Raw genomic sequence first — 25,692 nt, forward strand, 5'->3', positions numbered from 1 at the left:
GGAACGAACTACAAAAATCTCTGAAACTGGAAACACTTATCTCCCTCACTAGCTTTAAGCACCAACTGTCAGAGCAGCTCACAGATTACTGCACCTGTACATAGCCCACCTATAATTTAGCCCAAACAACTACCTCTTTCCCTACTGTATTTAATTTATTTATTTATTTTGCTCCTTTGCACCCCCATTATTTTTATTTCTACTTTGCACATTCTCCCATTGCAAATCTACCATTCCAGTGTTTTACTTGCTATATTGTATCTACTTTGCCACCATGGCCTTTTTGCCTTTACCTCCCTTATCTCACCTCATTTGCTCACATCGTATATAGACTTGTTTATACTGTATTATTGACTGTATGTTTGTTTTACTCCATGTGTAACTCTGTGTCGTTGTATGTGTCGAACTGCTTTGCTTTATCTTGGCCAGGTCGCAATTGTAAATGAGAACTTGTTCTCAACTTGCCTACCTGGTTAAATAAAGGTGAAATAAATAAATAAAAATAAACGCTACACCGGTTCACCAGGGGCATTCATAGAATCCTCTCACTGATTATGCTGATCGTTTCCTAGCTAATGAACCACAGCGGTGGGATGGTCTGGTTTGGAACTTTGACCTGTCACGTTCATCCAAAGGAGCTTCTTAATTCTTTGTCTACAGCTGTCTTAAATGACACCAGAGACAGCCTATCATGAAGGATTAGGGGTGCGGCTACTAGTTTCCTCGTCCACCTAAAGTATCTGTGGGCATGGTTATGTTGACATGTTCCGCCTACTGGCGGTCCTCGGACTTCACACAGACAGTTGTGTGTTTATAAAAAATGCTCTCTGATGCGGCAAGTAAGTATAGTTGTGGCTTTTGGTGTATTTTACGCGCAGTAGGATAGGCTCCACGTATTGATAACCGGGTCTGTTGCATATGTCTACTTTTATATTTGAATGGTTCTATGAACTGTTAATCGATTGATCGAATAAATGTGTGTACAGACTATCTGACTATTTCCTTTCCCAGTGTTGTCTTGGGGCGCAACAAAGGGAGAATTCTGTGTACTGTCATTGCTGGAGGCATTCACATTTTGTTGGAAATTGTTAGGAACGGTAACATTGCCAAGGCTGCTATTCTGTTCATTACATCTGCTTAATGTGTTATTATTGTCGACCATTTTATACTGATGTTGTGTCGCGTTTTTACGGCTGGGAATGCAGTGCAGTTGCATAGCAAGTAACACTTGGAAAACAATGTTGTGTAAGACTAAATAGGTCAGTTTTCCAAGCAACTGCGGAAAATTACAGAGGATAAATTGTGACGCAGTTCTGTATTTCTATGCCTGCTGCAATAGCTCTCTCCGACTGCGCATCATCTACATCAACTGTTCCAAGAGAACGGTAAGATATTTGTATGGACTATTCCATAGGCTGTAACGTATTTTTGTGGCAATATAACATGCATTCATCAGTTGGGGTGAGTAGAGGGTTGTTGAATGAAATTAATTTCTGAGGTCTGGGAATTGTAGTCTAATTCCACTCCCATTGCTCCGAATATAATAACCTTAATCCAGGAAATGGACTACAACATCCATGTCTCCATCTACTCTCTAGATACTTTGTAAACTCTGCAAGTTGCGCGTCTGTACCTATTTTAGGTAGGCTATATGAATCTACTGTTTAATGGGGTTCGACACATGCATAACTGGATTCAGCCTCCTGCTTGTGTGAGCGTTTTCACAAAGCTAAATTGACACTTAGTGAACGTAGATAAGGATTAAAAAAAATATATATGATAAGCGTATGTCCGCGTAGTGTTTAATCAAAATCGACAACCAGTTTTTGGCTGGCATTCTTTGAACCCTTTTATACAATAAATACATGTATGTATTGAATACCATCCACATGTTGGTATTCGGCAGGTAGCCTAGTGGTTAGAGCGTTGAGCCTGTAACCAAGATGTTGCGAGATCGAATCCCCGAGCTGACAAGGTACAAATATGTCTTTCTGCCCCGGAACAAGGCACTGTTCCTAGGCCAGCATTGTAAATAAGAAATTTGTTCTTAACTGACTTGCCTAGGTAAATAAAAAATTATGGCCACTGAATACTACCACACCCTGCACAGGCTGGTAAAAGCCTTTTATCTAGCCTATTGCATTATAGTTCTTCATCATACCACCTTCTTGTTGGTATACTATGAGAGAAGACTGCTAATATCAGCATAAAAATGCTTTAAAAAAATAGTCATACCCATCCTGATGAAATGCCTTGATTGTGTGCAGTTACTGCTGTCACTATTTAGGTATCCCAGCTGTTGTGATGCAAATGATGAAGATGGTGAGATGGTTGTACATGCATGCGTTCTCATTCCTATTGGCTGAATGCAAGAGGTCACTCTGGCTATGACAGAGGGAGCATGATGTAGGCAGGCTGTGGGTAGCAGATGGTGAGCTCTCCCTTCTCTGTGCCTTGGGAAACCTAGTGAATTGACATGTTATGCAGCACGTCATTAAGATGAGGTTGTTTCTGTGTGAGCAGCATATTTTTGTTTCATATACTGTTACATGTACTGTTGCATATGTGTTCCATATCTACTTATGTACTGTTGTAGTGTTAAAGTTAGCAATGTGCTGATAATGTATTTTTTTTCCCCCTATAGATTTTCAGCTGCACACCCATTTGTCTACACTGGCCGGCATTCACAAAATCTACCACACCCTGCACAGGCTGGTAAAAGCATTTTGCCCAAATATCATTGTGTATTCTTCATGTGTCACCTGTTCCAACTGTTATTTCCAGTTGGACTTACTCTGGCACGACACAATGGATTTGATCATGGACAGTTCCCCTTATCTACAAATGAATCCAAGTTATTAATTAGTTATAGATTCATTTTTAATTCCTGGCTGGGCCCTTAAAGGGTGTGATTCATCCTCTCGGCTCTCCTCCCTCTCTCGCAGTCTGAACTAACAACTGCATCTCTAAAGGTTACAAGCTTGAGGAAATGAGAGAGCAAGCTTCCTGTCCCTACACACCCTCCCTCCCCTTGCTCAATGCATGCTAATGTCAGTGCTGCAGTGTTTGTGTGTATTTTGGTGGTAGTTGCCTAATACATTTATCCCTCCCCTCAGAACCTGACGGAGGACGTTGGACATAACGATCACTCCACAGGTACCGACTGCCTGCACCTAATGCAGACCCATGTGACACTTATATATCATTCTCTCTATATCACTCTATATCTCTCATAATGTGTTTCTCTCAGCCTGCTGCTCCAGAGCCATGCCTCCTAGGAAAAAGAGGAGACCCACTGCTGGAGATGACCTGTCAGCTAAGAAGAGTCGCCAGGACAGGTACTACCAACCTGCTACACCAACGTATGCATTAGTTAGCTAAGTAACTAGACTGTATAGGAGAGGAGTTATATCCAACCGTCTTATTCAGTTTCACTGTTCACTCATTTCTCGTGCACAGACATTTTATCGTATCATCTGTCAAAAGAATGTTGGATTTGATGACTAACGAGCAAAGGTTATGTGTGCAGGTTTTTGTAACTGGTTATTTGAACAAATCATGGTTTAGCGGGTGTGCACTTCTTTCCAAATTGGGAAGGGTAGGGTACATTTAACCCATAGCCTTGCCTGAAACTTGCAGAGAGAGGGGGGTTGGAGTTATGGCCCTGCTTCTGCTCCTTGTTTTAGTAGATTTTCTCATACACCCCCCCCCCGAACCTAATTATTCACAAATGTTTTTTCTGGGTTTCAGAGATTACCTGTTCCCTGAAACTGTATGCATGAATCATGACTTGGGTTGCACATTTTGGGGAATATTCAGAGCTGGAAACTTTCCGTGGGAATTAACGAGAATATATGGGAATTAATGGAAATGTATGCAAATTAATATTAATGCCATTTAAATGTAGATTTTTTTTGCATTGGATATATTTACCATATCATATGGAGACAGAAACAAACCTTTAACCTTATCATAAGTAGACATAATTGCAAATTAAATCCTTCCAATAGAAATGTAATAAACTATTTAGTTATGAATTGAACTTTAATTAAATGAGATGACTCTTCACATGGGATGATTTCACTGAACAACAAAATAAAGGGAATATTGAATGATCCCCAATGGTTCATCGCATCGCAAAACCATTTTCAACATACATCTGTAAAATGACAGTCTAGAAACTAAAGCTTTGGTTGTCTTCCTCTCAGGCTTCCATGTCTTCTCCCTGGACCTTCTCAATGTCCCCCTCTTGAACATCAGACTCTGAGGCCTCATCTTCACTGTCACTTTCCAACCTTGTTGAGGATGACTTGTTGTCAGGCTCAAAAAGCCTCATATTTGCCCAGATGGCCACCTATTTTTCAACCCTTGTATTGGTCAGCCTTTTGCATGCTTTGGTGTGTGTGTTCCCAAACAAGGACCAGTTGCGCTCTGAGGCGGCTGATGTTGGTGTGATTTGGAGGATGAGGGAGGCAACGGGGGAAAGAGCCTCAGATCCACAAAGTCCCTTCCACCAGGTGGCTGATGAGATACGGTTGAAGTCAGAAGTTTACATACACTTAGGTTGGAGTCATTAAAACTCATTTTTCAACCACTCCACAAAATTCTTGTTAACAAACTAGTTTTGGTAAGTCGGTACGGACATCTACTTTGTGCATGACACAAGTAATTTTTCCAACAATTGTTTACAGACAGATTATTTCACTTATCATTCACTGTATCACAATTCTAGTGGGTCAGAAGTTTACATACACTAAGTTGACTGTGCCTTTAAACAGCTTGGAAAATTCCAGAAAATGATGTCATGGCTTTAGAAGCTCTGATAGGCTAATTGACATAATTTGAGTCAATTGGATGTGTACCTGTGGATGTATTTCAAAACCAAAAGAAATCAGCCAAGACCTCAGAAATTGTATACCTCCACAAGTCTGGTTCATCCTTGGGAGCAATTTCCAAACGCCTGAAGGTACCACGTTCATCTGTACAAACAATAGTATGCAGGTATAAACACCATGGGACCACGCTGCCATCATACCGCTCAGGAAGGAGACTCGTTCTGTCTCCTAGAGATGAACGTACTTTGGTGCGAAAAAATGCAAATCAATCCCAGAACAACAGCAAAGGACCTTGTGAAGATGCTGGAGGAAACAGGTACAAAAGTATCTATATCCACAGTAAAACGAGCCCTATATCGACATAACCTGAAAGGCCGCTCAGCAAGGAAGAAGCCACTGCTCCAAAACCGCCATTAAAAAAAGCCAGACTACGGTTTGCAACTGCACATGGGGACAAAGATCGTACTTTTTGGCGAAATGTCTTCTTGTCTGATGAAACAAAAATAGAACTGTTTGGCTGTAATGACCATCTTTATGTTTGGAGAAAAAAGGTGGAGGCTTGCAAGCCGAAGAACACCATCCCAACCGTGAAGCACGGGGGTGGCAGCATCATGTTGTGGGGGTGCTTTGCTGCAGGAGGGGGAGGTGCACTTCACAAAATAGATGGCATGAGGCAGGATAATGATGTGGATATATTGAAGCAACATCTCAAGACATCATTCAGGAAGTTAAAGCTTGGTCACAAATGGGTCTTCCAAATGGACAATGACCCCAAGCATATTTCCAACGTTGTGGCAAAATGGCTTAAGGACGACAAAGTCAAGGTATTGGAGTGGCCATCACAAAGCCCTGACCTCAATCCTATAGAAAATGTGTCGGCAGAACTGAAAAAGCATGTGCGAGCAAGAAGGCTTATAAAGCTGACTCAATTACACCAGCTCTGTCCGGAGGAATTAGCCAAAATTCACCCAACTTATTGTGGGAAGCTTGTGGAAGGATACCTGTAACGTTTGCTTGAAGTTAAACAATTTAGAGGCAATGCTATAGAATACTAATTGTGTATGTAAACTTCTGACCCACTTGGAATGTGATGAAAGAAATAAAAGCTGAAATAAATCGTTCTCTACTATTATTCTGACATCTCACATTCTTAAAATAAAGTGGTGATCCTAACTGACCTAAGACACAGAATTTTTATGAGGATAAAATGTCAGGAATTATGAAAAACAATTTGGCAAAGGTGTTTGTAAACTTCCGACTTCAACTGTATGTTGGCACGACTGCCATATTGCATCTCCATCCCAAAGCCCTTGCATGGAAGTGTACTTCGCCAGACTGCCAAGAACCTTGCCCTCATCCAGGCCAAGGTGGCGAAACACTGTAGTGATGACACCATAGGTCTTGTTGATCTCTGCACCAAACAGGATACTCTTGCCAGCATACTTGGGGTCCAGCATGTACACCGTGGCGTGTATGGGCATCAGGCATAAGTCTTCACGCTTGATGTATTTCAGAACTGCAGTTTCTCTGCTTTGAGCAACAGTGAAGTGGGCAGGGCAGTACGGATTTCTTCTCTTACATCTGCAAGCGGAGTCTGTACATCAGACAGGATGGCATTGTCTCCTTCAATCCGTGCAGTGGGTACTGCTATAGGTTTCAGGAGTTTCAGGCTGCTTACCACTCTCCCAAAATACATAATCAAGGAGGATCCTCTTGATGGGGCTGTCCATATCGGAAGACTGATATGGCCATTTCTTGGAGAGACTCCTTCCCCTCCAGGAGACGGTCAAACATGATGACAACACCACCCCAACAGGTGTTGCTGGGCAGCTTCAATGTGGTGCTCTTATTCTTCTCACTTTGCTTGGCGAGGTAGATTGCTGCTATAACTTCATGACCCTTCACATGCCTAACCATTTCCTTGATTGCAATACAGTCTGCTTTCTCTATGATTTGCTTGACTTTCACTTGAACTTTGCATCCAGCAAATGAGTTGATAAAGCATGTCTGGTTGAAGGGGTGTATGCTAGGCGAAGAACATTCTGAAATCTCTTCCAATGCACATTGCCTGTGAGCATCAGAGGTGAACCAGTTGCATACACCGCTCGAACATGGTCCAGGAGGACCATGAGCTATCGATGTTGCTACCTCGACTAGAAGTAGAGGGACTTTTGCCAGAGGCTGCTTGTTGTGAGCGCTGAGGGAACTTTATGCACTTGGCGAGATGATTCTGCGTCTTTGTTGCATTCTTCACATATGATTTGACACAGTATTTGCAAATGAACACAGCTTTTCGTTCTGCATTAGCTGCAGTGAAATGTCTCCGCAAATCAGATAGTGCCTGTGGCATTTTCCTATAAAGATGAGAAAAAAATGAGTAAAAAAAAACCGAATACAATTCCATGTACAGGTAAATAGTTAAGCAGTTAGATTAAACAACTAATTTGTAAGATACATTTTTTTAAATGAAACATATGGAAACAGGTGAATTAACACTCCTCAGTTATCAGGCTCAATCAAGCTAAAACCCACATGGTAGCAAAAACTAAGTAGCAGAAATTGTTAACAAATTATAAATGATTTAAACACTTTGCTGTTGGCTACTATTTACTATTTAACAAAAAAATATATTCACCCCACCCAGTATTGTAATCAAAACTTACCAGAAAGCATGTAGTCCTTGGCTCAGACAGTGTAGTAGTGTGGGCTCAAAAGCATCTCATTAGTGTGCAAGATCTTGAGAATCGGCTGTACATGTGATGGAAGAGTACACTGTGCATGCAGAGGGTTGCAATTCCATTGAATTGGGGATAGTTTAACCAAAATTTGCCACAAGACCTAGAATTGCCTTATGTGTATCCCACAAAAAAAGTAAGCTGTAATAAGCTAACTTTTTTGATGAATTTAAGCGAAATTCCCCAAATTCCCTGGCTTAACTTCCCATGGAGAATTTCCAAACATTTTCTGGAAAGTTTCCCACCCTTTGCTACCCTAATGATGACAAGTGATTTGTCTCCCCAATGAGTTTTCATATGTCATTGCCAACTCAGAAATTCAAGAGCAGCAAGGGGACTTTTCGTCACATAGCTCATCCAATAGGGATTAACAGGATTAACCTTTTTTACATCGTAGTGTGAAATATGCTCCCAGACGGTAGGATTTTAAGTCACAGTTCCCAGCACCCGCAGTAATGTGTGAACTATGCTGTGTGCACTTGTGCCGTAGGTTGTCTGAAATGGTCTTTTTCGTAATGCAGTGTTTTTAGAAAACATGAGGCACCACAAATCCGAGAGGAGGAGACCTTCTCCAGTAAAAGATGTCTGGAGTGGTTCTACGAATACGCAGGTGAGACACAAGAATTGTAGGGGGGAAAAAATTCAATTTCCTCTATCAGTTTGTATAAAACACAGACCATAACGGTGTAAATACCTTCTGTTACCCTTAGATTGGATTTGGGTTTTTCATGTCAAAGTTGAATTGTTGTATGAGAAGGCTGTGACTAGGGCATCATTGATTGTTTCGTAAAGGATGTCGCTTGCTTGCTGAAATTTCTGTAGATCAAGGTTTTGTATGTCCCTTGCAGGTGGGATAGTGTCAAAGACAATTATTATGTAGGTACAGTACCAGTCAAAAGTTTGGACACCTACTCATTACAAGGTTTTTCTTTATTTTTACTATTTTCTACATTGTAGAATAATAGTGAAGACATCAACTATGAAATAACACATATGGAATCCTGTAGTAACCAAAAAAGTGTTATATATTTTAGATTATTCAAATAGCCACGGTTTGCCTTGATGGCACCTGGAATGCTTTTCCAACCGTCTTGAAGGAGTTCCCATATATGCTGAGCACTTGTTGGCTACTTTTCCTTCAATCTGCGGTCCAACTCATCCCAAACCATCTCAGGTGGGTTGAGGTCGGGTGATTGTGGAGGCCAAGTCATCTGATGCAGCACTACATCACTCTCCTCCTTGGTCAAATAGCCCTTACACAGCCTGGAGGTGTGTGTTGGGTCATTGTCCTGTTGAAAAACAAATTATAGTCCCACTAAGCGCAAACCAGATGGGATGGGGTATCGCTGCAGAATGCTGTGTAGCCATGCTGGTTACGTGTGCCTTGAATTCTAAATAAATCACTGACAGTGGCACCAGCAAAGCACCATCACACCTCCTCCATGCTTCATGGTGGGAACCACAAGGAGATCATCCATGCGGAGATCATTCACACGGATGATCTCCTTGTAGTTCCCACCGTGAAGCATGGATGTGTGATGGTGTGGGCGTGCATCTCCAGGCTGTGTAAGGGCTATTTGACCAAGAAGGAGAGGGATGAGTGCTGCATCAGTTGACCTGGCCTCCACAATCACCTGGCCTCAACCCACTTGAGATGGTTTGGGATGAGTTGGACCGCAAAGTGAAGGAAAAGCAGCCAACAAGTGCTCAGCATATGTGGGAACTCCTTCAAGACTGTTGGAAAAGCATTCCAGTTGAAGCTGGTTGAGAGAATGCCAAGAGTGTGCAAAGCAACAATGTATTCTACAATGTAGAAAATAGTAAACATAAAGAAAAACCTTTGCATGTGTAGGTGTGTCCAAACTTTGGACGGGTACTGTATGTATGCATTGTGATTGTCATTTTTGCTGTGATGTTAGAATTGTATGACATCATAACAATTAAGATATCACAAACTATGATTGGTTATAATAGTGAATGCTTTGACCTCCTGATTATGACATCACACCATGTAATAGAGTGGAGTGTCTGGTTGTGATGTCATACAGTATGTATAATGGCTGTGTGTGTGTCTCTTTGATAGTCCGTGACGATGTTGTGGGGCCAGAGGGAATGGAGAAGTTCTGTGAAGACATTGGAGTGGAACCCGAAAATGTAAGGATGGCTATTCATGTCTATGTAGATGAGTGACATTTATAATCCATCTACATGTGCATGCAAATCATAAATAAAATGTTATTTGTCAAATGCTCTGAATACAACAGTTGTAGACTTTACTGTGAAATGCTTACTTACGAGCCCTTTCACAACAATGCAGAGTTAAAAAGTGAGAAAAATTTGCGAAATGGAAACACAGTAATTAATATAACTGAGGATTTATTCAAGGAGTGCCGGTACCGAGTCAATGTGCAGGGGTAGGAGGTAGCTGAGGTAAAAGGGACTAGGCAACCCGGATTTATAATAAACAGTATCAGCAGTGTGTGTGTGTGGCGTCAATATGCGTGTGTGTGTGTAGGGCAGCCCAGAAATTACTATTTTTATCAACTGTATGCAAGAATTTGCTATGTGGTGTTTTAGGAATTCAGGATTCTCTGTGTTGGTCTTGCCAACCCCAATTGTCACACCTCTGAGAAGCAGCGGTTACACCAATCAGATATCAGACCTACATGGAGGTTAACTTTACAGTAATGCTATTGGTCAAGAACTCAGGTTTTAGATCCAAACATGATCTAAGTTTAAGTAAAGCTTTTATTCTTCCAAGAGTGCCAACTCCCGGTATCTCCTATCGGCTAATTAACATCACTTTGCATGGCCCAAAACATTAAAACAAAGGCATGAAAACAACACACACACACATTCTTGAATCTAATCATCACAACTCTTCTCTAAATTAACCAGGGGCACCAGTGTCGCTCCTCTTTGAACTATCCGCTGTCTGACAAACAGAATAACAGTTTCTCTGTACTAATAAATCTATACCACTTACAGTACAATAAAACATGTCAAAATTCTTAGCTCTTTATAAATTCTTGAAACAGTCAAATATGACAATTTTAATTCACACAAATATTAATTTAGTCAATTCAAGTTTCATCAGTCTTCATCTCTCCTGGCTTCAGTGACCCTAGGACTTCTGTGGGAATGTCTCTTCATTGAGATTTCCACATAAGGTGTTTTTAATCCTGGATAGCCCACAGATGGTCTGCCATCCAAACAATGTAGTCCTCATGTTGTGCTCTCACATCAGCCATCACTAGTCGCGAGTATCTTCTTCCACTGCGTGTGTGTCTTGGAGTGTCAGTGTAGTGTGTGTGTGTGGGTGTGGGTAGAGTCCAGTGAGTGTGCATAGAGCCAATGCAAGAGAGTCGACGCAACAAAAAAGTGAGATAATGCAAATAGTCCAGGTGGCCATTTGATGAACTGTTCAGCAGTCTTATGACTTGAGGGTAGAACTGTTCAGCAGTCTTATGACTTGAGGGTAGAACTGTTCAGCAGTCTTATGACTTGATGGTAGAACTGTTCAGCAGTCTTATGACTTGATGGTAGAACTGTTCAGCAGTCTTATGACTTGATGGTAGAACTGTTCAGCAGTCTTATGACTTGATGGTAGAACTGTTCAGGGTTCTGTTGGTTCCAGACTTGGTGCATTGGTACAGCTTGTCGTGCGGTAGCAGAGAGTACAGTCTATGACCTGGGTGGCTGAAGTCTTTGACAAACTCAAATCAAATGTTATTAGTCACATGAGCCGAATACAACAGGTGTAGACCTTACAGTGAAATGCTTACTTACATGCCCCTAACCAACAATGCAGTTTAAAAAAAATAACAATAAGAATAAGAAATAAATGTAACAAGCAATTAAAGAGCAGCAGTAAAAATGAACAATATATACAGGGGGGGTGCCGGTACAGAGTCGATGTGCGGGGGCACTGGTTAGTTGAAGTAGTATGTAGGTGGAGTTAAAGTGACTATGCATAGATGACAACATAAAGTGGCAGTGGTGAGGGGAGGGGGCAATGCAAATAGTCTGGGTAGCCATTTGACAAGATGCTCAGGAGTCTTATGGCTTGGGGGTAGAAGCTGTTTAGAAGCCTCTTGGACCTAGACTTGGCACTCCGGTACTGCTTGCCGTGTGGTAGCAGAGAGAACAGTCTATGACTAGGGTGGCTGGAGTCTTTGATCATTTTTAGGGCCTTCCTTTGACACCGCCTGGTATAGAGGTCCTGGATGGCAGGAAGCTTGGCTCCAGTGATGTACTGGGCTGTTCGCACTACCCTCTGTAGTGCCTTGTGGTCGGAGGCCGAGCAGTTGCCATACCAGGCAGTGATGCAACCAGTCAGGATGCTCTCGCTGGTGCAGCTGTAGAACCTTTTAAGGATCTGAGGACCCATGCCAAATCTTTTCAGTCTCCTGTGTTTGAGTTGGGGAAAACTATGTTATTGAAAGATGGCACAAAGATTCAAATTATTAATTGGAAAGTACATTTTTGAAATATCAAGCATTTCAGTTTATAATAATATGTGAGTGTATGGTGTTTGTGAACAGGTGGTGATGCTGGTTCTGGCCTGGAAGTTAGATGCCCAGAGTATGGGCTACTTCACCCTACAGGAGTGGTTGAAAGGCATGGGCTCCCTGCAGTAAGTCTGCTCTTAATTTGTGTGTTTTTATTATACAGTTGAAGTCGGGAGTTTACATACACTTAGGTTGGAGTCATTAAAACTCGTTTTTCAACCAATCCACACATTTCTTGTTAACAAACGAGAGTTTTGAAAAGTCGGTTAGGATATCTACTTTGTGCAAGTAATTCTTCCAGCAATTGTTTACAGATTATTTCACTTATCATGTATTATTATGTATCACAATTCCAGTGGGTCAGAAGTTTACGTGGGTCAGAAGTTTACACTAAGTTGACTGTGCCTTTTAAACAGCTTGGAAAATTTCAGAAAATGATGTCATGGCTTTAGAAGCTTCTGATAGGCTAATTTACATAATTTGAGTCAATTGGAGGTGTACCTGTTAATGTATTTCAAGGCCTCCCTTCAAACTCAGTGCCTCTTTGCTTGACATCATGGGAAAATCAAAAGAAATCAGCCAAGACCTCAGAATTTTTTTTTAGATTTCCACAAGTCTGGTTCATCCTTGGGAGAAATTTCCAAAATCCTGAAGGTACCACTTTCATCTGTACAAACAATAGTTTGAGTATAAACACCATGGGACCACGCAGCTGTCATAACGCTCAGGAAGGAGACGTGTTCATTCTCCTAGAGATGAACGTACTTTGGTGCGAAAAGTGCAAATCAATCCCAGAACAACAGCAAAGGACCTTGTGAAGATGCAGAAGGAAACGGGTACAAAAGTATCTATATCCACAGTAAAATTAGTCCTATATCGACATAACCTGAAAGGCCGCTCAGAAAGGAAGAAGCCACTGCTCCAAAACCGCCATTAAAAAAAAGCCAGACTAAAAGAAATGTCCTCTTGTCTGATGAAACAAAAATAGAACTGTTTGGCCATAATGACCATCGTTATGTTTGGAGGAAAAAAGGGGATGCTTGCAAGCTGAAGAACACAATCCCAACTGTGAAGCACGGGGGTGGCAGCCTCATGTTGTGGGGGTGCTTTGCTGCAGGAGGGATTGTGCACTTCACAAAATAGATGGCATCATGAGGTAGGAAAATTATGTGGATATATTGAAGCAACATCTCAAGACATCAGTCAGGAAGTTTAAGCTTGGTCGCAAATGGGTCTTCCAAATGGACAATGACCCCAAGCATACTTCCAAAGTTGTGGCAAAATGTCTTAAGGACAACTAAGTCAAGGTTTTGGAGTGGCCATCACAAAGCCCTGACCTCAATCCTATAGAAAATTTGTGGGCAGAACTGAAAAAGCGTGTGTGAGCAAGGAGGCCTACAAACCTGACTCAGTTACATCAGCTCTGTCAGGAGGTATGGGCCAAAATTCACCCAAATTATTGTGGGAAGCTTGTGGAAGGCTACCCTAAATGTTTGACCCAAGTTAAACAATTTAAAGGCGATGCTACTAAATACTAGTTGAGTGTATGTACATTTCTGACCCACTGGGAATGTGATGAAAGAAATTAAATCTGAAATAAATCATTCTCTACTATTATTCTGACATTTCATATTCTTAAAATAAAGTGGTGATCCTAACTGACTTAAGACAGGGAATTTTTACCCGGATTAAAGGTTAGGAATTGTGATAAACTGAGTGTAAATATATTTGGCTAAGGTGTTTGTAAACTTCCGACTTCAACTGTACGTATGTTCTGTGCGTGACTGTCCATATAGTTTATTTCCATTCCAGGCTGTGCAGTGTACAAAATGGTGCTGACCCCAGACTGGGGTTATACACTGCTCAACAAGATAAAGGGAACACTAAAATAACACATCCTAGATCTGAATGAATGAAATATTCTTAATTAAATACTTTTTTCTTTACATAGTTGAATGTGCTGACAACAAAATCACACAAAAATTATCAATGGAAATCAAATTTATCAACCCATGGAGGTCTGGATTTGGAGTCACACTCAAAATTAAAGTGGAAAACCACACTACAGGCTGATCCAACTTTGATGTAATGTCCTTAAAACAAGTCAAAGTGAGGCTCAGTAGTGTGTTTGGCCTCCACGTGCCTGTATGACCTCCCTACAACGCCTGGGCATGCTCCTGATGAGGTGGCGGATGGTCTCCTGAGGGATCTCCTCCCAGACCTGGACTAAAGCATCCGCCAACTCCTGGACAGTCTGTGGTGCAATGTGGCGTTGGTGGATGGAGCGAGACATGATGTCCCAGATGTGCTCAATTGGATTCAGGTCTGGGGAACGGGCGGGCCAGTCCATAGCATCAATGCCTTCCTCTTGCAGGAACTGCTGACACACTCCAGCCACGTGAGGTCTAGCATTGTCTTGCATTAGGAGCAACCCAGGGCCAACAGCACCAGCATATGGTCTCACAAGGGGTCTGAGGATCTCATCTCGGTACCTAATGGAAGTCAGGCTACCTCTGGCGAGCACATGGAGGGCTGTGCGGCCCCCCAAAGAAATGCCACCCCACACCATGACTGACCCACCGCCAAACCGGTCATGCTGGAGGATGTTGCAGGCAGCAGAACGTTCTCCACGGCGTCTCCAGACTGTCACGTCTGTCACGTGCTCAGTGTGAACCTGCTTTCATCTGTGAAGAGCACTGGGCGCCAGTGGCGAATTTGCCAATCTTGGTGTTCTCTGACAAATGCCAAACGTCCTGCACGGTGCTGGGCTGTAAGCACAACCCCCACCTGTGGACGTCGGGCCCTCATACCACCCTCATGGAGCCGTTTGAGCAGACACATGCACATTTGTGGCCTGCTGGAGGTCATTTTGCAGGGCTCTGGCAGTGATCCTCCTGCTCCTCCTTGCACAAAGGCGGAGGTAGCGGTCCTGCTGCTGGGTTGTTGCCCTCCTACGGCCTCCTCCACGTCTCCTGATGTACTGGCCTGTCTCCTGGTAGCGCCTCCATGCTTTGGACACTACGCTGACAGACACAGCAAGCCTTCTTGCCAAAGCTCGCATTGATGTGCCATCCTGGATGAGCTGCACTACCTGAACCACTTGTGTGGGTTGTAGACTCCGTATCATGCTACCACGAGTGAAAGCACCGCCAGCATTCAAAAGTGACCAAAACATCAGCCAGGAAGCATAGGAACTGAGAAGTGGTCTTTGGTCACCACCTGCAGAACCACTCTGTTTTTGGGGGTGTCTTGCTAATTGCCTATAATTTCCACCTGTTGTCTATTCCATTTGCACAACAGCATGTGAAATGTATTGTCAATCAGTGTTGCTTCCTAAGTGGACAGTTTGATTTCACAGAAGTGTGATTGACTTGGAGTTACATTGTTGTTTAAGTGTTCCCTTTATTTTTTTGAGCAGTGTAGTCTACCCATATAGTCTACTTTATAGTTAACTGTCTTGTTTTATAGTCTACACTCTGACAGCTGGGACTCTAGTCTTTCTCTAACATGTCTCTCTGGCGTTGTCAGGTGCGACTCCACAGAGAGGCTGAGGAACTCCCTGGACTACCTGAGGTCTGTCCTAAACAACACCAGCAACTTTAAGCTCATTTACAGATACGCCTTCGACTTTGCTCGGGTGAGTGAGGCAAAACCTGATCTGCGGTATTATCACTAGATTTCCTCTGACTGGGATATTCATTCCCCTTGGATATTTATTTGTTGATATTTAGATTCAACACACGACAGATTAAACTTTAAAAATAAACACAAAAAAATCTGTGATGTTCGGTATGAAAATATTGCTGTGCTGTCAGCTCTCAGTTTTGTATTCATAAGTTTTGAGTGTCAAGATTATTTTCTTGTTTGTCTTGCATGGCTGAAGTGCTTGTCAAGAGTACTGATGGGCTATTTACATAGTCTGGCTTGAAGTAAGGCATGTTCCCCTGAAAGCAATTTATTTGAGCTTTACAGTGAATGGAAATATAGTGCTTGAAGTGAGATCAATACCATTTAATAAACAAAGCACATGGGATTTGGATTTGTCCTCATGAATTACACAGAATCATTGACCGTTACTAGTAGGCTTACTGTATTACTTAATCACTTACAGTTAAATATTTAAATTGAGTCGTATTTGACCCGGGACCTTAGCGATGTCTGTATATTTTTGATTGTACAGGAAAAGGACCAGAGGAGTTTAGACCTGAACACCGCCAAGTGCATGTTGGGGCTTCTCCTGGGAAAGACTTGGTCACTGTTTCCTGTGTTCAATCAGTTTTTAGAGGTATGGAGTCTAGCCTGTGTAACGTTCAACTTAATAAAGTGAGGGAACTGTGTGTGAATGTAGTGTTCTTTGTATTGACTGCCTGTCTATGTTAATTTATTTAGCAATCCAAGTATAAGGTCATCAACAAAGACCAGTGGTGCAACGTTTTAGAGTTCAGCAGGACAATCAACCTGGAACTCAGTAACTATGACGAGGATGGAGCCTGTGAGTATCCACACGCACACTGACACTAATACACTCATTCTCATAGTGGTACAGCTGATCAATTCCCTAATGTTATCATTCTTTTCTCTAATTTTGTCAGGGCCAGTTTTGTTGGATGAGTTTGTGGAATGGTACAAAGAAAGAGAGATGTCATAGCATCAGGTACACTGCAACAAATGTCAACAAAACAACATAATATGACGACGACGGCTATGAGAAAACAAACTATACAAAATGGAGAGGTGCGTGTCAGCGATGACAGGTGGTGCTTCCAGGTAATGATTGCAGGGGGGTGTAAGGTACAAAACTGGGTGTAAGCTGCCCTGGCGAGATTGGGATGTAGATTACTTATGGTCACTATGGAGACGCCAACTATCTCCGGGTAATGTTCCCTACCCATGTTGCATTGTGGTTAAGCACATGGCAGACCCTGTGGTGTTGCATCCCCTCACTGTGTGCTGTGTGATAGGATAACTGTTCTCATGAGTGGCTGATGTGGGCTAAATGGTTTTGTGTTAGAGAAAAATCCACTCTTCAACCCCTCGCTCCCGTGAGGAGGAATTAAACAAACAAAATCCCTCCCTTTTGAACAGTCGGTCTTAGTCTTAAATCAAGGTCATTTTGACCTGGGCACATTTGAATATTGTATATCCGTGCTTTGAACTTGATCTGTGCTTGTCTCTTTATAACCTACAGAACCCATCTTTTCTATCAGTTTTGTCCTATATTTGGGTTGAATTGGAATTCTTAAAGAAGTACATTGTCAGGCTGAGTGTTACAGTAGTTGTTATTTTAGCCATGGTCCCTAAAGCTGTTACAGATGGACGATGACACCTCCACAGTTTACTATAACTAAGTCATTTGTGCCAGTGATTTGAGCCCCCAGTGGTTTTCATCCCCATGCTCACTATGATACCACCAGCCTGTGCTAAACTATTTTAGCCCCCTGTGAAGGCTTCAGCTGACCTCATACCACAACTAACCAATCAGCAGTGCTGCCTATAAACTCTTATTACAGTGCAGTGGTCAGTTGTTAGTGGACTGGCCAGCATTCATGGTTTACGTGACCAATCTATGTTTCTAAGCTGTAGGTTTGTACATTTTTTTTTTTCTCAACATTTTTTATGGAGTTTGCTTTACTTGCTCAACACACCCGTGCGCGCGCACACACAGTGGTCAGGGATTAGATCAGGATGAAATGAGACTTTTGGGCTTATCATTCAAGATGTCTCAAAACCATGGACATTGAAGGGTTAGAGTTAGACCATGGACATTGAAGGGTTAGAGTTAGACCATGGACATTGAAGGGTTAGAGTTAGACCATGGACATTGAAGGGTTAGAGTTAGACCATGGACATTGAAGGGTTAGAGTTAGACCATGGACATTGAAGGGTTAGAGTTAGACCCCTGTGACGATGCTATGCTTTTGCTAATGTTCTTGTAACACATGTATAAACTTTTCTCTGGCTGTGATGTGGCGCTCAATTGTCATGAGTGAAACGTTGCACGCTCTCCGTCAGAATGGATGAGATTTTTGAAAACTTGTTTTGTTTTTTGTACAGGAATTTGTGCTTCATTTGATATCCTCCATGTTGTCTTAACGCTTTATGAAAACCATGATTGTGTATATTCAGAGCTGAAACACACATGTAACCTCATTTGAGGAAGAGGAGTTCCCTCCTTCATTTGCCAACCCCTCCCCCTATCACACACAGTAAAAACAACAGTCAGTCTCTCAAACAAATGGACATGAACTGAAATTAACATGAGACTGTGTTGTAAGAATGGTGTCAGATCTTTTGACATGTCAATCATGAATTGGTCAAACCCAGTGGCATCTTATCCACAACTAAAGCATATACAGTAAATGGATCAATTTATGAAGTAGTAAGGTCACATGAGATCTCCACCTATCAGTGATCCATGATGCTTTGGCTGTCCTGTCCAGTCATCAGTATATTTATCTATATTAGGTTTTTGGAGATGGAGCTAGTGGCTGGACTGCGCACCAATAAGTCTAATTCAGATGGTGTTCTACATTGGTAATGCAGGAGGTTGAACAACCCTGTCCTGACTGTATATGTATGTACAGTATGTGTTTTCACTGTAACCTACAGTATCTCTATATTAACTTACTGTTGTCATTCATTTTTGCTTTGCCATCTTCCTTTACAGAAAGATTCAAATGTGGTTTGTGATGAGATGTTCGTTCTGTGTTTTTAAATTGCACAGGATCATGTTTGATTCCGCTACTGTAGGCCTAATGTATTTTTACTATTGCATTACCACAGTAATTACCACGTCATGTGTGCACCTTATTATCCAGGTACCCATAGATCAACTGATATAAAAACATCAAACACAATATGGGCGACTTTCATTACAGGTTTATTTATGATAGTGTCATAAAGACAATTTTGTAGCAAAATAGAGGGGAGTAGGGTACTGAGTGAGTAAAGTAGGTGGATATGAATCTGGGAAATTGGGTTTTAATGGTCCCACCTTTTATTTGCCTCAGTCTGAAATAATTCAGTCACTTAAACAGCTATTTTCATTAAGACAAACATGTCTGGTGTTACACTCATTTACAACAATGTAATAACAGTATAATTCTGTAATTAAAATAAACAACTTACGTTTTAACAACTTTCATCTGCTGCATTAACTTCAGGTGATTTATTTAATCAGTACAAACAATTACAGTTGTAGCTCTCAAGCTTCACTGCCCTCTTTGTGTGTTTCAAAATGGAGGGTGGAGTTGGAGTAGGCCATATTGAGGTCACCAGAGGTAGAGACCTCACTACACCGGGTGGTCATAATGGTTTCTGAGGTAACGCTCTGATATGGACGAGATATGCCGAATGGTTTAGCAACCACTAACCCCATATAGCTCCTGTCTCCCTGTGTCATGGAGTTACAGCCAAATCCATCCATGGCTCTCATCTGTTGTTCCCTACTCCTCCACCCAGACCCTGCTGCCTCCTCTCCCTCTGGGGATGGTGGAGGTGTTGCTGGGGCATCCGGTAGAGCCAGGGGGGGCTGGATGTCTACAACTAAGCGCTTCCTGTGTAGGGGAATTTGGAGTGAATACTCTCCTCTAGGCCTCGCCTCATCTGTGGGGGTAGAGAAAAATTGTGTTGTTTTGTACAATGACAGTTGGGGAGAGGGACTGATTTCTTCAGTAGGGTAACTGTAGTCTGCTCCGGTACTCCTCCCCACCTCGTCTGTGCTGCTGTCTAAGGCATCAAAGTTGATATTGAGCGCTCTTATTTGGGAGAAAGAAACATTCATGTCTGTAGAACTTTCCTCTGTGTCCCTTCGTGTTCTCTCTGACAGCGCCTTCACTTTACCAAGCCTTGGCTGATCCCACCTGTCCTCTGCTTCGGTCTTCCTCTCCACCTCATCTGTGGTACTGGCTGAGTTGTTAAAGCTGATATTATGTGTTCTCCTTGGGGAAAAATAATCTGTGATGGCTTTAGCTGGTTTCATTGTGTGTTTTGGAGTCTCATCTCCACTCTCACAGCTGGAAGAGGATGATTTGGCAGGTGGAGCTTCCTGAGGGGGCTGAATATTCTGACGCCTCCTAAATTCAGGGATGTAGATTTTAACTGATGGCTCTTCAGCTCTGACCCTGTCTGAGGAGGTGGTGGAAAGGAGTGATGTTTTGGGCAAAGACATTTGGGGACGAAGCTTGCTGTCTTCATCAAAGTCTACACCCTTTGTTCTGGTGACACTCTCGTACCTTGTCACAGACTCATGTTGATATTGAGAACTTTTGCTGGAGAAGCCAATATTTAGATATTTTCTTGGAGAGAAAGATACTTTAGTTGATGTGTCTCCAGATCTGAGAGAGTAATCCCTATATGTGACGTCAGGGATCTTAGCTTTCTCTTTTCTTTTTTGGTTCATTGTAGTCTCATCCTCGATCCCGGTTCTAGAAGAGGATGAACCAGAGGGTGGGGGTGTTCTTGGGGCAGCAGGTGGAGCTTCCTGACGGGGATGGCTATCCAGACGTCTCCCAAGTGGGGGGACATAGAAGAGTTGAGTTTGAGAGTCTGAAGAGGTGGAGAAAGGGAGGGATGTTTTTGGCAAAGACAGTTGTGGAAGGGGCTTGGTGTATTTCTTAAAGCCAATATTGAGAGTTTTCCTTGGAGACACTGTCTCTTTGGTGCCAAGACTGAGAGATGGATCCCTGTACATGACATCTGGAACTTGAGCTGAATCGTCCTCGTTCACTGTGTACTTTGTGGGTTCATCCCCACGATCACTGGACATATCATAGCACTCCTGTGTTTTCAGAGCACTCTGAACTTCCTGTATCAGTTCACCCACATTCTGGACAATCATCTTCTCCTTCACTACCTCCGTCTCTGGGTTCACAGTGTATACTGTAGGTTCATTCCCACTGTAACTTAAGTTCAGCTCCAGCAGCTTATTATTCTCCCTCTGGTCTTTCACCAGTGGTTCTTCATTCCGAGCTTGTTCATACTTCTTTCTCAACTGATCGTCAAAAGCAGAACCCGAGAGATCTTGACTGCTGGACTGTGCCGATGCACCTCGGATAGAATCAGGGAACTCAAAGCTCTCTCCACTATCATTCCACAGCTCAGGCTCCATGGGGTTTGGATCTGCCTTGATTGGTTTCCAATCCGTAAAGGGCTCAGCTGTAAATTCAGGGATCTCGCCCACGCTGCCGATCTTGATCTGTGGCACATCAACTTGTTTAACCATAGGGAAATCTGAACTCTGCTCAAATGAGTCATCTTCCTTCTGGGGGGATTGATGCTCCCAGGGATTGTTCTGGGTCTTGCACTTCTCTTCCAATCTTTGAGCCAAATAGTTTTTGGGCCAGTGCATATCCTGATCCCTATCCAGCCTCTCCTGGTCAGAGTGTGAAGACACGGACGAGCTTCGATATCCCTGCAACTGTTCTGGGTCAGGGATGGGTTCAAACTCCATGCCATGGTGGGTATGAACTGGGTGAGCACCCACTTGTGGTTCACTCAGAGAGACATCAGAGAGTACTCCACTATGGGTGTCTGTCTCTGGGCTGTCCTGTTGGGAGCTGCCTGAGCTGACAGAGTCCTGTGCCCTGGGCTTCTCGTCAGGTGGGTGATGGACCTCAAGGGAGGGGTGTGAGATATCCTTTGCATAAACATTCTCATATGTTGCATCATATTCCCCAGCGAGGTTGTCCTGTCTGCCATTGGCCACCGTATCATAGTATGGAATGCTACTCTGATCCCTTATTTCTGAAGGATGTCCTCTGAATGTCACTCTACTCTCCCTGTGTGTTCCTAGTTCCTCCTGCGCCTCATCTGAATAGGCGCCATTGTCGTAGGGCCCCTGCCCACCAGAGGAGACCGACTGGGCTGGGGAGGAGCTTTGCTTGGTACGGTTACAGCACCTCCTCCAGAGAGGGTCCAGGAGAGGTCTGGCAAGAGCACCAAGTATAAATGCTAACAGGAAGGTGATGAATACAGACAGGCAGACAGCCAGGACCAGGTCAGACTGTGTTCTCTGAGAAGCCCTGTAGAGATCTAGAGAGTTCAGGTCTGTCCCCTGACCCTCCCTCTGTAGGCTGCCTACCTGTGTGTTTATCAGCTTCCTCTCCCAGTGTAAACTCCTGGAGCCTCTGCTTTTCCTCTGTGCCTTATGAACATGGATGTTAAATACAGATATATACTGCTCTTCTGGCCCAGACATGCACACGTACAGCCCTGCGTCTTCCTCTGTGATGTCACTGATCAGCAGGCCCATCTGACTTCCAGAAACTTGTCCATTAGTCGTCCACCATGTTGAATCTAGAACAAATACACCAGTGTATTACTGTCATAAAGCCAAGCATGATTAAAAAAAAATATCATTAAGGCTGCTACTTTATTCACATCACATCTTATATGATTGATCTGAAATGTAAGTTGTTACAAACAAATGTAATATTGGTGTAATGCAACAAGTGAAAGGTAGCACCTTCCTGTCTGGGTGTGTTACCTTGCCGCAGGGTGCCGCAGGGCAGCAGGATCTCTGTCCCCTCAGTCACTGTCACATCCTGGTGGAGCCCCTCCCTGTTCTCCGCTGTAGAGCAGGTGAGGTCACTGTCCTCCAAGTGTAGCAGGTCTCTCTCTACCTGTGTAGGGGGAGGAACACACCACCCCCCTCCAGATCTGCTGTTGGGCCCTTTGCCTATCGTAGGCCATCCACCTCCTCACGCTCCGCAGGCTGCAGTCACACCTCCACCTGTTACCACTCACCTCCACCAGGGCATTCAGGTTACGTAGCGACAGGTAGGCGGATGGAGAGATTGTGGTCAACAGGTTGAAGCTCAGATCCAGGACCTTTGAAGGATGTCATTATGAAAATGATAGGTATGTCAGAAATCTGTTTTATAGTACTGAGCTCAGGTGAGGTTTGGGTCAGCTGGTAACCAGATAACATGTTGTGATGCAGTAGTTACTATTAATGATTTGTAGTTAGTTACCTTGAGCTCTGGGAGGTCCCTGAGGGCATGTGGGTGGATGTTGGAGATGTGGTTGTGCTGCAGGCAAAGCTCTCTCAGATGGGGGCACCTGCAAAGATCTCCAGGTTGCAGGCCAGAGATCCTGTTGTGGGAGAGCTGAAGCACCTGCAGGAACTCACTGCCTCCCAGGCCTAGTGGACAGCGCACCAACATAGTCCTCACATTAGTGGCATAATGTCACAGATGACTAGGATGGCACCTGTTTGTCCTCAGTAATGCACAGAGGGTGGTAATCATGAGGTGGTTGACTATATGATCACAGAAGTCCCCTTCTCATCTTTGTTCTGTATGTGGGCAGTAAGCTGACATGACATTCCTCCCATAGCTTTACGAGCAGGGGACCATCCTGAGATGTAAGGGCAGGTACTCATTCATGTCCCTGCCTACCTGTCTGGGAAGCCACAGCAACACCTGCTCCCTATACCTGACATGACTGAACTAAGAGGCACTGATAGCATTTGTTTACCCCCACTATAGGGTTTACTTCCCTGGGCCATTGTGGTGACATCTCGGTGTACAGTACTACGGTGTGATGGTAACAAAGACGCAGAGGCATTATTACTACAAGACATTGGGGACACTGAGTTATTGACAATCAAATGGTTTTGTACTTGAATTAATTATATGCTAAACAGTATGTCCTGGCTAGAGTATAAACAAATGATTAGGGTTGGGTAGCCTAGTGATTAAGAGCATTTAGCCAGTAACTAAAGGTTGCTGGTTCAAATCCTGAGATGACTAGGTAAAAAGCCTGCCTATGTGCCATTGAGCAAGGCACTTAACCATAATTGCTCCTGTAAGTCACTCTGGATAAGAGTGTCTGCTAAAATGGAAATGTTATGACTGATTCAGGCCAAGGATTTCTGTTGACAGAATTTAGTTTACACTGATTCAGTCTCTCCTGCGGTCTCCTCTTTTCACTAGGCTGACACTGCTGTGCTGAAGTGAGGCATTGTGGGTCTGGGCTTCCTTAGAGGAGTGCTAGGAGACTGAGCAGAATACCAAGCAGCACGGAGAGGCCCCTGTCTCACAGAGCAACTGCCGACAGTCCTCACAAACCTCAAACAAGCAGAAAACACAATCATCAGTGAATGCATACACAACTAAAAGGTTCAACTCCTTTGATGGCATTTTTAAAAAAGTAAGATAATACTACTGTAAAATTATGATTGAGGCATTTTCCTCCTTTAAAACACAATCATTACACTTTTACACCCTCTGATGAACCATTGGAATGTCAGTAAACAGCGTCTACAATTGGCTGAAGATTGTACAATGATTTGTCAAATTCATTTTGTGATTGACTGTGCCAGTTTAATCATTTCCGAAAAGAGCAAAGTCCTAATTATGTTGGATAATCATTCATAAGAGTATGGGTGTTCATGCATGTGCGTACGTTGCATTCAGAAAGTATTAGACCTTTTTCCACATTGTTACGTTAGACTTATTCTAAAATGGATTCAATTGTTTTTTTCCTGTTTAATCTATACATAATAGCCCATAAAGACAAAACAAAACTTTTTTGGAAAGTTTAGCAAATGTTAAAAAAATATCAGAAATATCACATTTACATACTGTTAGATGAATTTAGTTCTTATGTGTTCAACAACCAATTCAATTTAAAACACTTTTATAAGAATTTGTAAGATTCTTATTTGCATAAAATAGACAGAGACCAGTCAATCAAAATTAGCCAATAACATTTATTCTCGAGAGCGCTCTGGTCATAATACCATGTACATTGGTTTATATACCTCACATTTCGTTCAATAACGTTTTAGATCCTCTTCTCTGACAAAGACAAACCAGCTTCAAAAGTCCATTCCAACCCACTAACGCATATACATTACACACTATATCTGGATTATCTCCTGAAGTCTCACCACAGTTTATTACCACTTAGCAGACAGTTCCAGTCCCCCCCAGATACGGAAAACCTGGAGGGGCTCTCGCTGTCTTATTTTATCTTCACAGATATATAGCTGGGTCGGTTCAAACATAGGTTAAGGATCCTCTTTGTTTTCGTTAGGCACACACATGCATTCCTCTCTTACCCCTCCAACCCAGTTGGAGCTGTGTTTATTATTTTTAATTACTCCTTGTTCATGCTACATAACCTCTAATCCTAATGGTTAAGTTTCTAGGTAGAATTATTTAATCATTTATCTTAAACCTTGATAAAATATCTTAACAGTACCAGTCAAAAGTTTGGACTCGTATACTCATTCCAGGGTTTTTCTTTATTTTTACTATGTTCAACATTGTAGAATAATAGTGAAGACATCAAAACCATGAAATAACACATGGAATCATGTAGTAACCAAAAAAGTGTTAAACTATATATTTTATATTTGAGATTCTTTAAAGTAGCCACCGTTTGCCTTGATGGCAGCTTTCATGGGATAGTCACCTGGAATGCATTTAAATGAAGAGGTGTGCCTTAAGTTTAATAGTGGAATTTCTTTCCTTCTTAATGTGTTTGAGCCAGTTGTTGTGACAAGGTAGGGGTGGTATACAGAAGATGGCCCTATTTGATAAAAGACCAAGTCCATATTATGGCAAGGACAGCTCAAATAAGCAAAGGGAAATGACAGTCCAT

The 25,692-nt window shown here is 42.7% G+C and overlaps 1 protein-coding gene across 1 annotated transcript; it reads left to right on the top strand.

Moving 5' to 3' along the window:
* Nucleotides 1–733: 733 nt before the first annotated feature.
* On the top strand, nt 734–19,216 carry LOC139409360 (DCN1-like protein 4). The gene is made up of 12 exons (XM_071154398.1): nt 734–839; nt 1,340–1,385; nt 2,645–2,715; nt 3,117–3,156; nt 3,251–3,338; nt 8,092–8,180; nt 9,654–9,724; nt 12,115–12,206; nt 15,610–15,718; nt 16,262–16,366; nt 16,471–16,573; nt 16,674–19,216. Exons 1-12 carry the CDS (start codon nt 831–833, stop codon nt 16,727–16,729), a joined length of 879 nt encoding a protein of 292 aa, XP_071010499.1. The 5' UTR covers nt 734–830; the 3' UTR covers nt 16,730–19,216.
* Nucleotides 19,217–25,692: the final 6,476 nt, after the last annotated feature.

The sequence above is a fragment of the Oncorhynchus clarkii genome, chromosome 5, assembly GCF_045791955.1.
Source record: "Oncorhynchus clarkii lewisi isolate Uvic-CL-2024 chromosome 5, UVic_Ocla_1.0, whole genome shotgun sequence".
Lineage (NCBI taxonomy): Eukaryota > Metazoa > Chordata > Actinopteri > Salmoniformes > Salmonidae > Oncorhynchus > Oncorhynchus clarkii.

Coding starts and splice junctions, on each gene's coding strand:
- LOC139409360 (XM_071154398.1), top strand. Junction 9,725..12,114: donor TTGGAGTGGAACCCGAAAAT/GTAAGGATGGCT, acceptor GTTTGTGAACAG/GTGGTGATGCTGGTTCTGGC. Junction 16,574..16,673: donor CTATGACGAGGATGGAGCCT/GTGAGTATCCAC, acceptor TAATTTTGTCAG/GGCCAGTTTTGTTGGATGAG.